At 42.3% G+C, this 14,391-nt stretch overlaps 1 protein-coding gene across 7 annotated transcripts in view; it reads right to left on the reverse strand.

The window, feature by feature from the left end:
- Positions 1 to 14,391, reverse strand: part of FMN2 (formin 2) — a 337,046-nt gene that overhangs the window by 187,235 nt on the left and 135,420 nt on the right. Inside the window, exon 6 of one of the 7 annotated variants that reach the window (XM_045165506.1) lies at positions 7,927 to 13,511. The exons of the other annotated variants lie outside the window; for them this stretch is intronic. Coding sequence (XP_045021441.1) covers positions 13,434 to 13,511 — 78 coding nt within the window. The 3' untranslated portion in view covers positions 7,927 to 13,433. Of the gene's footprint in view, positions 1 to 7,926; positions 13,512 to 14,391 lie in introns of those variants that run through there. 7 annotated transcript variants of the gene reach the window in all.

Genomic DNA, 14,391 nt, shown 5'->3' on the forward strand with positions numbered 1-14,391 from the left:
GGCCAGATGGCTTCACAGGCAAATTCTATCAATCATTTGGGAAAGAGCTAGTGCCTATTCTTCACAAACTCTTCCAAAAACTGCAGAGGGAGGAACACTCCCAAACTCATTCTACAAGGCCACTATCACCCTGTTGCCAATACCAGACAAACTTATCGCAAAAAAGGAAAATTACAGACCAATATCATTGATAAATATAGATGCAAAAATCCTCAACAAAATAATAGCAAACAGAATCCCAGAAACAGAACAAGAAACAAAAGGAATCAAGATTGGAAAGGAGGAAGTAAAACTGGCACTGTTTGCATGTGACATGATACTATAGATAGAAAATCCTAAAGATACCACCAGAACATTACTAGAGCTAAACAATGAATTTAGTAATGTCACAGGATACAAAATTAATACACAGAAATCCCTTTTATTCCTATACACTAACAAAAAAAATCAGAAAAAGAAATTAAGGAAAGAATCCCATTCACCAGTGCAACAACAACAACAAAAATAAAATGCCTAGGAATAAACCTACCTAAGGAAACAAAAGACCTGTAGGCAGAAAACTGTAAGACATTAATGCTAGAAATCAAAGACAACACAAACAGATGGAGAGATACATCAATAGAATCAACACTGTGAAAATGACTATACTACCCAAAGCAATCTACAGATTCAACGCAATCCCTATCAAATTACTGATGCATTTTTCACAGAAGCAGAACAAAAAATTTTATAATCTGTATGCAAACACAAAAGACACCAAATAGTCAAAGAAATCTTAAGAAAGAAAAATGGAGTTGGAGGAATCAACCTTCCTGACTTCAGATTATACTACAAAGCTATAGTAATCAAGACAGTTTGATACTGGTACAAAAACAGAAATATAGATCAATGGAACAAGATAGAAAGCCTAGAGAAAAACCATGCACCTATGGGCATTTATCTTTGACAAAGGAGGTAAGAATATACAACAGAAAAAAACAGCCTCTTTAATAAGTGGTGCTGGGAAAACTGGACGGCTACTTTTAAAAGGGGCTTCCATGGTGGCTCAGATGGTAAAGGATCCACCTGCAATGTGGGAGACCTGGGTTCAGTTCCTGGGTTGGGAAGCTCCCCTAGAGAAGGGAATGGCTACCCACTTCTGGGGAATTAAAAAAATGAGATTAGAACAATTCCTAACAGCATACACAAAAATAAACTCAAAATGAGTTAAACACCTAAATGTAAGGCCAGAAACTATAAAACTCTTAGAGGAAAACATAGACAGAACATTCTTTGATATAAATTGCAGAAATATCCTCTTTGATCCACCTCCTGGAGTAATGGAAATAAAAACAAAAATCAACAAATAGGACCTGCTATTGCTACTAAGTCACTTCAGTCATGTCCGACTCTGTGCGACCCCATAGACGGCAGCCCACCAGGCTGCCCCGTCCCTGGGATTCTCCAGGCAAGAACACTGGAGTGGGTTGCCGTTTCCTTCTCCAATGCAAGAAAGTGAAAAGTGAAAGTGAAGTCTCTCAGTCGTGTCTGACTCTTAGCGATCCAATGGACTGCAGCCCACCTGGCTCCTCCATCCATGGGATTTTCCAGGCAAGAGTACTGGAGTGGGGTGCCATTGCCTTCTTTGAAATAGGACCTAATTAAACCTAAAACTTCTCACACAGCAAAGGAAACTATAAATGAGATGAAAAGACAACCCTCAAAATGGGAGAAAATAATTACAAACAAAGCAACTGACAAAAGATTAACCTCCAAAATATATAAGCAGCTCATATAGCTCAATATCAGAAAAACAAACAACCCAATCAAACACTGGACAGATGACCCAGACAGACATTTCCCATAGAAAACGTACACATGGCCAATAAACACACATAAAGCTGAACCTTGCTCATTATTAGAAAAATGCAAATTAAAACAACAATGAGATATCACCTCACACCAGTCAGAATGGCCATAATCAAAAATTCTACAAATAAACACTGGAGAGGATATGGAGAAAAGGAAACCCTCTTGCACTGTTGGTGAGAATGTAAACTGATACAGTCACTATGGAGAATAGTATGGAGATTTCTTTAAAAACTAGGAATAAAGCTACCATGCATGCATGCTAAGTTGCTTCAGTCATCTCCAACTCTTTGCGACCCTGTGGACTGTAATCTGCCAGGCTCCTCTGTCCATGGGATTCTCCAGGCAAGAATATTGGAATGGAATCTTCCTGACCCAGGGATCGAACCCCAGTCTCTTGTGTCTCCTGCATTGGTAGGCAGGTTCTGTATCACTAGCACCACTTGGGAAGCCCTAAAACTACCACATGACTCAGCAATTCCACTACTGAGCATATACCTGAGAAAACCGTAGTTCAAAAAGACAAATGTACCCCCAATGTTAATTGCATCATTATTTACAACAGCCAGAACATGGACGCAACCTAGAAGTCCACTGACAGATGACTAGATAAGGAAGTTGTGGTACATACAATGTATGTATATGTATATGTGGTACATATACAATGGTATATTCCTCAGCCATAAATAGGAACGATTTTGAGTTAGTTGAACAGAGGTAGACAAACCTAGAGCCTACTGTACAGAGTGAAGTAAGTTAGAAAGAGAAAAATAAATATTGCGTATTAATGCATGTATACAGAATCTAGAAAAATGGTACTGATGAACCTGTTTGCAGGGCAGGAATAGAGACACAGACATAGAGAACAGACTTGTGGACCCAGCAGGAGAAGAAGAGGGTGGAACAAACTAAAAGAGTAGTACTGATATATATCTGGAGAAGGAAATGGCAATCCACTCCAGTATTCTTACTTGGAGAATCCCATGGAGAGAGGAGCCTGGCAGGCCATGGTCCATAGGCTCATAGAGAGTCAGACACAACTGAAGCAACTAAGCATGTACTGACATATATACACTGCTGCTGCTGCTGCTGCTAAGTCACTTCAGTCGTGTCCAACTCTGTGCGACCCCATAGACGGCAGCACACCAGGCTCCCCATCCCTGGGATTCTCCAGGCAAGAACACTGGAGTGGGTTGCCATTTCCTTCTCCAATGCATGAAAGTGAAAAGTGAAAGTGAAGTTGCTCAGTCGTGTCCGACTCTTTGCGACCCCATTCACTGCAGACCACCAGGCTCCTCCGTCCATGGGATTTTCCAGGCAAGAGTACTGGAGAGGGGTGCCATTGCCTTCTCCCATATATACACTACCATATATAAAACAGATAGCTAGCAGAAGCAGCTGTATAGCACAGGGAACTCCACTCAGTGCTCTGAATGACCTAGAGGGGTAGGATGCGGGGGTGTGTGAAGGAGGGGATGGGAAGGAGGTTCAAGAGGGAGGGGACATACGTATATTTACAACTGATTCACACTGTTGTATGGCAGAAACTAATACAACATTGTAAAGCAATTATCCTCCAAATAAAAATAAAGTAAAAAAAAGGCTCCTGCCAATTTGTTCTCTACTAGACAGTGTAAGCCTAGCAGGTCAGAATTAAACATTGAGGGACCACATAAAGCAGATGCCAGAATACAGACTCCCTGAGTGAGTCTGGGAAAATTCTACTTTCCACCACACACAGGACTCCAGAGAATGAAAGACAACAACATCCAGGCCTTTTAGACTGGATTTGAACTTTCCTAGATTTAAGAGACTAGATCTGATAGAGTGCCTGAAGAACTATGGATGGAGGTTTGTGACATTGTACAGGAGACAGGGATCAAGACCATCCCCATGGAAAAGAAATGCAAAAAAGCAAAATGGCTGCCTGGGGAGGCCTTACAAATAGCTGTGAAGAGAAGCAAAGCGAAAAGCAAAGGAGAAAAGGAAAGATATAAGCATCTGAATGCAGAGTTCCAAAAAACAGTAAGGAGAGATAAGAAAGCCTTCTTCAGCGATCAATGCAAAGAAATAGAGGAAAACAATGGAATGGGAAAGACTAGAGATCTCTTCAAGAAAATTAGAGATACCAAGGGAACATTTCATGCGAAGATGGGCTCGATAAAGGACAGAAATGGTATGGACCTAACAGAAGCAGAAGATATTAAGAAGAGGTGGCAAGGATACACAGAAGAACTGCACAAACAAGATCTTCATGACCCAGATAATCACGATGGTGTGATCACTACCTAGAGCCAGACATCCTGGAATGTGAAGGCAAGTGGGCCTTAGAAAGCATCACTATGAACAAAGCTAGTGGAGGCGATGGAATTCCAGTTGAGCCATTTCAAATCCTGAAAGATGCTGCTGTGAAAGTGCTGCACTCAATATGCCAGCAAATTTGGAAAACTCAGCAGTGGCCACAGGACTGGAAAAGGTCAGTTTTCATTCCAATCCCAAAGAAAGGCAATGCCAAAGAATGCTCAAACTACCGCACAATTACACTCATCTCACATGCTAGTAAAATAATGCCCAAAATTCTCCAAGCCAGGCTTCAGCAATATGTGAACCATGAACTTCCTGATGTTCAAGCTGGTTTTAGAAAAGGCAGAGGAACCAGAGATCAAATTGCCAGCATCCGCTGAATCATGGAAAAAGCAAGAGAGTTCCAGAAAAACATCTATTTCTGCTTTATTGACTATGCCAAAACCTTTGACTGTATGGATCACAATAAACTGTGGAAAATTCTGAAAGACATGGGAATACCAGACCACCTGACCTGCCTCTTGAGAAACCTATATGCAGGTCAGGAAGCAACAGTTAGAACTGGACATGGAACAACAGACTGGTTCCAAATAGGAAAAGGAGTATGTCAAGGCTGTATATTGTCACTCTGCTTATTTAACTTATATGCAGAGTACATCATGAGAAACACTGGGCTGGAGGAAGCACAAGTTGGAATCAAGATTGCCAGGAGAAATATCAATAACCTCAGATATGCAGATGACACCACCCTTATGGCAGAAAGTGAAGAGGAACTAAAAAGCCTCTTGATGAAAGTGAAAGAGGACAGTGAAAAAGTTGGCTTAAAGCTCAACATTCAGAAAACTAAGATCATGGCATCTGGTCCCATCACTTCATGGGAAATAGATGCGGAAACAGTGGAAACAGTGTCAGACTTTATTTTGGGGGGCTCCAAAATCACTGCAGATGGTGACTGCAGCCATGAAATTAAAAGACGCTTACTCCTTGGAAGAAAGTTATGACCAACCTAGATAGCATATTCAAAAGCAGAGACATTACTTTGCCAACAAAGGTCCGTCTAGTCAAGGCTATGGTTTTTCCTGTGGTCATGTATGGATGCAAGAGTTGGACTGTGAAGAAAGCTGAGTGCCAAAGAATTGATGCTTTTGAACTGTGGTGTTGGAGAAGACTCTTGAGAGTCCCTTGGACTGCAAGGAGATCCAACCAGTCTATTCTAAAAGAGATCAGTCCTGGGTGTTCTTTGGAAGGACTGATGCTAAAGCTGAAACTCCAGTACTTTGGCCACCTCATGCGAAGAGTTGAGTCATTGGAAAAGACTCTGATGCTGGAAGGGATTGGGGGCAGGAGGAGAAGGGGACGACAGAGGATGAGATGGCTGGATGGCATCACTGATTCGATGGACGTGAGTCTGAGTGAACTCTGGGAGTTGGTGATGGACAGGGAGGCCTGGCGTGCTGCAATTCGTGGGGTCACAAACAGTCAGACACGACTGAGTGACTGAACTGAATTGAACTGATTGAACAAATGTGGCTCACACCATTTGCTGACTACAAAATCTAACCCAAATGAAGCTACTTATACTTAGAGAAATTTAAATGTCTTTTTTTTAACTTGACAGAAACCATATACTTGATCTTTTTTAAAAATGTCAATTTCAGCACTGAAATAGTAGAAAGCAAGTAATTCATGATAATGTCAAGTCTCAGCTACAAACACGGCCTCCAGCAAAGTGGATACATTTCCACATAGTCTTATAACCTGCCCCTGAGATGTCCTCTGAGCGTTTTCCTCTGAAACAGGGAACACCACCGCCCGCGACGGCCCATGTGACAGTACCTTTGGAAGGAGCCTCATGTTGACAACAGTCAGTTCTCTCTCCTCAGACACACTGCTTGGCCCCTACATCTTTTATTTTTGTTCTCTCCAAAGTTTTAGCCTTTCCCCAATATCATTTCATCTCTCTCCACTGTCACTGAGGAAACAGCATTTCTCAGTGTCTTTAGGTGGGACTCTTAATTGTTTCTCTGGGTTCTTGCTGCCAAATGCCACCTGACCTATAAACAGTCTCTCTGAGGTCTGTCTCCTGCTTTGTTCTCTGCAGCTCTTCTCTATGTTCTAACCTAATGTCCACAGCCTTTGGAAGGGCCCCACATGTTGACCTTGTGGGCAGCTCATGGTTATGAATCCTGTCTTTCACTACTTCCTGGGCATCTCTACTTGGGAGCCTCCCTCCTCCTCCAACTCAACAGGACCAAATTCCAACTCATTCATTCAACAAAACTAAGGACTCTGTGGCAGGTACCATGTTTAAGAACTTATGCTGCAAAGTCCTCTTCAGCTTGGAAACAGAAGCTCTGTGTTTCAGCTGGTCCATGGCTGGCCGCTGACACAGCATTTTTCCAGCCTACTTCACACTGAGGTGTGGCCATCAGACCATCTTACAGGTGATGGAGTGTAGGGAGCCATAAAGCACAGTGAAGCACAGCCGCAGGAAGGAATCTTGTCTCCACTTCCTCGTCCCTTCTCTTGGGCTCTAAGGCAGAGTTAAGGAACTGAGCAACCCAGCCATAAAAAACTCTGGGGATACTGAGACAACAAGAGCCAGAAAATGAATGACAATCTGGTGGAATGGAGCCACCTACCTCCCAGACATTCATGTGCCTAGACACTTCTCTGAAAGAGTAAAATTAACTTTCCATCCTTTGTAAGTCACGGGAGAGGCAGCCAGACCAATACTGTAACTCCTACACCCACTAAGCAAAGGCATCCTGCAGGCATGGGGGGATTGGGTACCCGCATGACCAAGAAGGTGGAAAAAGTAAGCAACCCCTCTGCAGCCAGAGACCACCACCATCCCTTGGTGGTGGAGACTTGGACTCAGTTCTGGATCTGATCACACACTGAGGCTCCTGTATTTCCTCAGTTTCCCTTCCTCTCTTTCTCCCCTGTCCTCTAGGGCAGATTCTTATCTCTTTCAAACAGTACAAGAGGCTTCTGCCCCCAGGACCCCACTCCTACTCCTGGACTCACACCCTATAAATGCTCCTTTGTTGTTCCTCCTTCACAAACAATGAATGGCTCCTTGCTTTTCTGTTCTGTTTCCCACTGTCAATAGCACTGACTCTGCTCTCTAGACAAGAGTGTCCCAGCGTCACCCCCACCTCCCACACAAGTCTCAAGACTGACTTAAGGCCCTCTTCCTGCTGTCATCAGACCATACAGTCTCCTCCCATCATATACAAACTTTGAAGTAATTGTCGGGGTAACTCTCACTGAAACACGAGCACAGCTGGATAGAGACTCTCATGTCATGTACCCCAGCCACCAGCACAGGACAGGTATGCGAAAGCCTCAGCAAATTCCTACCGAATATGAACCCTGCTATGACCAACCTAGACAACATAATAAAAAGCAGAGACATTACTTTGCCAACAAAGGTCCATCTAGTCAAAGCTATGGTTTTTCCAATCGCCATGTATGGATGTGAGAGTTGGACCATAAAGAAAGCTGAGCACTGAAGAGTTGATGCTTTTAAACTTTGGTGTTGGAGAAGACTCTTGAGAGTCCCTTGGACTGCAAGGAGATCAAACCAGTCCATCCTTAAGGAAATCAGTCCTGAATATTCATTGGAAGGACTGATGGTAAAGCTAAAATTCCAATACTTTGGCCACCTGATGCAAAGAACTGGCTCACTGGAAAAGACCCTGATGCTGGGAAAGACTGAAGGCAGGAGAAGAGGATGACAGAGGATGAGATAGCTGGATGGAATCACCGACTCAATGGACAAGAGTTTGAGCAAGCTCTGGGAGTTGGTAATGGACAGGGAAGCCTGGCATGTTGCAGTCCATGGGGTTGCAAAGAGTAGAACATGACTGAGCGACTGAACTGAACTAAACCACCATGCTTTCTCGGAAGCCCCCCAACCTCAATAAACAACTCCCACCCTTGGTAGACACCAGAGTCATCTCATTAGCTTCCTAAGCAAAGGTTCTTACTTTGCACTCTGAAAATAATTTTTTCTCTAGGATGGAGCCCTGGAATGTACATTTAACAAAAAAACTCCACAGCTAATGCCAATGCTCATATAGGAATCACTGAAAAGTAAGTACAGTTGCCTCTGAACAACATGGGTTGGAATATCGGTGTTTTTTCAATAGTAAACCCAACAGCACCGCAGGACCCAGTGGGTTGAATCCAGGGGCACAGATGGTTGATTCTAAGTTACACCTGGATTTTCAACTGCTTAGAAGTTGGCACCCCCAACCTCTCCTTTAAGTGTCAACTGTATTCAAATAACAATTGAGGTATGATCTTACAACCAAACTCAACTCAAACACTGAAAAGAATTTATACAGCTTGCCTCAGAGTCATGTCAAGACACAGTTGAAAGCTGATGGGAACTCCACTTATTATTTAAGTAGCCAAAACAACACATAATTATCTCATCAGTCAACCATGGAGTCTGCATTAATGCAGTGCAGTATGCATTTTACCTATGTCATGTGAAAAGTGACATAAGAAAGCTGATGCCTCAAAGGCTCCACGTAACATATCCAATACACAGACAGCCTGTAGTTCCTCATAATCTGGAAGACGCTAGAGACAGAAACTACCTAACTAGCTCGTGGTCTAAATGCAGAGTCAGGATCAGGGCTTTGTTCCCTAATTCCTAGTCATGGAGAGTGCAGGGCTTTCCTCTCAGTTGCTGGTATGGCCCTGCTGAAAACTGAATACTGGCTCAGATGGACGCACGGTCAGAGCCAAAGAGGCAGACCCTCCCCTGAGGAGGGGAGAAGATGGAATAGAGGGAAATTCCAGAGCAGAGTCACAGAACACAAACACTGCTGTTCTCACCCCATGTCAGGACACAAGAGGAAGGCCATGAGCTGGAGAAGCCAAGATGCAAAAAGCGGCCCTGAACCCGCAAATGAGCAAGTGACGAGAGGACGTGGGCAGACACGAAACAGTGAAGCTGAATTAAGCCAGAGGCGTAGGCTAGAGGGATGTGGGGAGGGGACAATCCCCACACTCAGGGTTTCCAGCACTCTGGCCTGCGTGTCGGTAGGAGGTCTGTATTTCAGTCCATGTCTCCAACTAAATTAGCAGCCATGTAACCGCACAATTTCTCCAGCCAATGGATCTCAATTGTCCTACCTGTAAAGTATACAGTCTATATGCAATATTCCCATTGTTTGAGACAATTAAATATGTAATGTGAACTATTTTTAAAGTTTAAGACATCTTACAAATGCATGACACTAGTGTTAACTTACTAATTTAAAAACAAGCAATTATATTTCACAGTGCTGCAAAAGCACTTAAGCTTATTCCAACAAGAAGACAACAGGCAATAACAGAAATTAATAAGGAATAAACCAAATGAAGTTTGGTAAATGCCACAGTTAAGAAAGAGCAACCCAACACATTGACTAATTAATAAAATGCTATTTCTCTAAGGACTCTCTAGACACATTGTTGGTTATTCCACAGCTTTGAAATGGATTCAATTTTTTTTTTTTTTTTTTTTTTTTACTTTGGAAAGATATGGTTATTTCTAGAGTTTGACTTGATGAGAACCTGGAACCAGGAGCCTTCTCTGTGTTGCCTGTACTATTTCATGAAAACAGCAAACACTAAATCTTACTTAGTCTACACTCAAAAGTGAAAGATGCTTATATGGGATTTTGCAGAGCAAGAGATGATAAGGTTTTCTTATTGCACACACGAGCAGGGAGAACTCCCCTTCTACTCATACCACCTCCTTCTCCAATGGTTGTCAAGCCTCAGGGGAGGATGCCCAGCCTACAGGGCATCAGAGCAGACTCCCAAGGCCCTTCAGGTCACAGGAGGCATGGACACTCCATGCCCAGCAGTAATTTGCATGGAAATGTGAACTAATTTCTCTTGGATAAACACATATAGGAGCAATACTAGGATAAGATTGTATATATGTTAAACTAGCATTTACTACTGGTTTTCCATAGTTGTTATCCTTGTTTGGAACTTCAGCAGACTAATGAAATGAACAAAGAAAACTTCATACTTTTCAATAACATTCGTAAAGCTTTACGAAGACAGATGTGACCAAAAAAATAAATATCTCAGAATAAAACCACAAGATTAAATAAGTCACCCAGTAACCTCTAAAGCAGTCAGGTGTTTTGGAAAGTGTTACACATGTCACTGGCATCCACAGAAGCACACACATGAAGGACACACAACACTAAGAGATTCACCAAATAAGTTTTCTTTTCTTTACCCATGACCATTAGCAAAGCATTAGAAGCAGAGGATATAGAAATATAGCTTTAGACATATTTCAAGTGTCCACAAAACTACTGAATGCATTTCTAGTGGACAGCTAAATTATATCACCATTACTGTCAGCTGCATAAACATATTGATTAAAAGTAATTTTGAATGATCGGTAAGAATACAACATTCTTAGAAAGCACTATTGGCAAGTGATTACTGCTGGATCAGATTTTTCCAGCCAATTTATTCTGTGTCTCTCCTAGAATCTATGGGTAACGTGTTCATAGAAGATAAACTAAATCAGGTCAAAGTAATAAAGAAACGAGTCTTTTTTTTTTAGATTGCAGAGAATCTGCCTGCAGGGCAGGAGACACAGGAGATGTGGGTTCAACCCCTGGCTTAGGAAGATGCCCAGGAGGAAAAATGGCAACCCATTCCAGTATTCTTGCTGAGAAAATCTCATGGACAGAGGAGCCTGGTGGGCTACAGTCCATGGGGTCACCTAAAGTCAGATACAAGCAAGCATGCACACATACACTAGAAGTCAAATAAATACAATTTCAGCATCAGATGCTATTTGGGATTATGAAGGTTTTTTTCTCCCAGCTCAGCATCATTCTCTTGATTTTAGGGCAGGAAGAAGGCAGACACTCAGGTATCCTTTGGAATTCTTTCTCACAAAGTCCAGGCGTATTCCCCAATCTTCTTATCCTACCCTATGGAGATTAAGTACGAAGTTCAGCACTTCACAGACAGTATTCAATAAAGAATCATGCACTGAATTAATGCCATGTGGACTCTGGTTATCCTCCTGCTCCTAAGAAATACTCTACATCATCGAACAATGATTTCACCTCAGGGGAAGCCGTGGGTTACACCCTGTAAGACTCTATCCCCAAGACAGCCAGCTGGGGTATTTCATTTGTCTATTTCTAAAAATCCAGAGACAGGAAAGATACTGAAAATGCAGAGTGGTAAACAAAGCTTGACAACAATACCTCAGGGCAAGAAAATGATAATGGGGTTCCAGAGGCATGAAAGCCCAAGGTCTGTACAAAGGGCTGAGCCGGGGAGGCAACCACAGCTGACGTGTGCAGCTGAGCAGACTGACTTGAGTGACTCTTGTAAAAACCCCTGAACATTCGCTAAGTTGATGGTGATTTGTCTGATTATACCTGATAATTATTACCTGCTCAAGAGTCATGTATCAGCAGAGACCATCAACAAGTCACATAAATGGATTAAAGCTTATGAAAAGAGAATTGTTTTTCCAGCTCTCAAATAATTTTTTGGTTTTATAATACAAGACCCAAGGTCCAAACCCCAGTGCCTCCCAAGACTGGCCCCATTTGTCTATAAGACAACATCCCTCCAACCTCAGCTGCTCCTAACAGAAGCAGCACTGAACTTGCTGGAGACATGGAAAGAAGTGTCACTTTCAACTTTCTAAGGCACTTTTGTGAAGTTAAGCCCAAACAAGAAGAAAATGAAACCCCTGAAAGAAAGCTCTAGAACAGTTTACTGTATATATGGCCTTTTCAAAAAACCTAACAATTAGGAAACACACCACCTTTAAAGCTGGTAACGAGACCATACCATGTGTTACTGTGTCAGGGGCTGGAGTAACTGTAAAGGCCTGGCTAGATCTCCTGAACTCTCTAAAGAGGGTGGGTGGGGCCAGTGAGGAAAGCAGAAAATCTGTTTTTGGGTAGTCACTTGAACGGACATCATTCTTCTATCAATGGAACCAAGTGGTTCCGAAGAACTTGCACTAAAGCCGTGCAAAAAAGGCATAACTCCCAACAGGACCTCACACCTGACTTTCACAGTGGCTCATGTGTGGGCTAAATCTGCGTGGGCTTGTATCACGAACCCTCTCCCCTTACGAGCATCTCACAACTAGCACAGCACAGGCTGATCCTACACCAGAAACAGCCTGACGGGGGAAAAGGGAGGCGTCTGACACATGACATAACAGACATGAGTAACCTGAAGTAGTAAGAATATAGACACATTAAAAAGAGAAAATGTGAATAATCAGGAGCAACTAATGATTAAGGCACCAGCTTTCTGGGCAGGATCCTTTCTGCCATCCCATTCTTTGTTTTCTGACACTGGGGACAGAGTGAGAACAGAGATGAGTCCTTATTCTTAGAATAGCTGACTTCTGTCACCTGAAGACAGGAAAACCTTAAGGCTCACTGATGGAAGATTATGTACCTAACAAATCAGTCACTCATCTAAATGAAATGATGCTTTTAAAAGAAGAGCAAATGAGTACAAGAGCTGTTTTACAAATACACACTTTTTCACTTCTTCTCAGATTGCTGCTCCAACGTAGAAGCTCCTCTATTCCATCAGGCAAAGATGACAGCCAAGCCTGGGTCCTCAGGGCATGTAAGGAGACACCCCAGGACAGTAAGGTATCACCCCGACTCACTGCAAGAGCTCAGGCGTCCTCTTTTTTTCCCTTTCCAATTTTGGAACTGGAAGGCAAAAACTAGTAACTAAACGACAGGTCAGAAAGAGAATGATTCCAGCTTTACAACTGGTTTGATAGAACATGACTAGGGGGATAAGGTCAGGAAGCTGGTAAGGGAGTGAGTGACTCCCTGTTTTCTCAGAAGGACCGCAGGGAAAAGAGGAGTTTTCATCTGATTCAACACTTTTCTAATTATAACTCATCCACAGGGAGATGGATATACACGTATCTTTTTGGTAAGGACAGAAGGTTTTCACACACCTAAAATTGCAGTCATGTGGTTATAGTCCAATATCACAATAATAATAAGCATGACATATGTTTCCTTGTGGTAGAAAAGAAATGACATGCAAACTCAGACCTGATTTGGGCTCAAAGAGACACAAACTGGCATCTTCACATACAAGGCTCACGTGCACTCACCCTTCCAAGGTCTCTTTCCCTTTCTTCTACAATGGGTTCCCTTTTTCTGGAAGTTCTCTACACCCTTGGAATCTTCTCCAACAGAAGTTCTGCCCAGTGTGTAAAATGTCTTTGGCCCTCCTCACCTTTTCCTCCTCTTTTCAGGGGTCATCGGGAAGAAGGTTAAAGATCGTGGCGAGGGGAGGGGGTTCAGTGCCACCTGAGGAGGTTGTTAATGCAAAAAAGATTTAATAATTCGTATCAATTTTTTTCTGTCCCCCCATTTTTTTTTGCTTTGTCCCCACAAAAAGTCCAGATGATACTATGGGTGAGAGGGTAGTCTGACTGTGATAAATGAAAAAGAATGAACCTACTGTGTTATCACAGCTACCAATCAGTTTAAAACCACCTTATCCGTGAAAAGGATTCAGGGGAGAAATGAATTCACGTACTGGAGCAATCCCATCCCCACCGACATTTCTCTCATCCCTTTGAAAGACGGCCTTACATACACCCCACACTTGAATAAAGAAAATATGAAGCACAGACATTATCACAGGAGGCATCACAACATTGTCAGGAGCCCATTTCCCAAGTCCCAGACGATAGCAGTGTGCCGTGTTCAAGAAGATCTGCTCTTTGCCTCCGGCTCTTTGTACGAAAATACAGAGAGAGAGAGGCACAATGCTCTGCTTTTACCCCTAATTAGTAAGGAGTCTGGGTCTTACTTCCTCTAAGATTACAGTACTGGCTTTTCAGAATAAAAAGTATATTTTTCAATTGTTAACCTTTCTGTGAACCTTAGGGCGAGTCTTCAAAAAGATAATGTATTATTCTCTTCAAATAACTTTTGTGTAGTTAAAAAATAACAATCTTAGCAAGAGAGATGGTTTCAAATAGTTTGAGAAGAAAATTTACAAAGAAGATAGACCTATACTCAATAGTTTTCTAGTAATAAGCTTATTAAGTGCCTATTAAAGTTGAATCAATGATAAAAGGTGAGCAATATATAAGCCTCTGAAAATTTAAAACAGATTACATTTTTAAGATGCAATTTCAGGGTAAGTAAACATACAGAAAAGACAAAATTAATATATGTG

Source organism: Bubalus bubalis, chromosome 4 (genome assembly GCF_019923935.1).
Source record: "Bubalus bubalis isolate 160015118507 breed Murrah chromosome 4, NDDB_SH_1, whole genome shotgun sequence".
NCBI classification, from domain to species: Eukaryota; Metazoa; Chordata; class Mammalia; order Artiodactyla; family Bovidae; genus Bubalus; species Bubalus bubalis.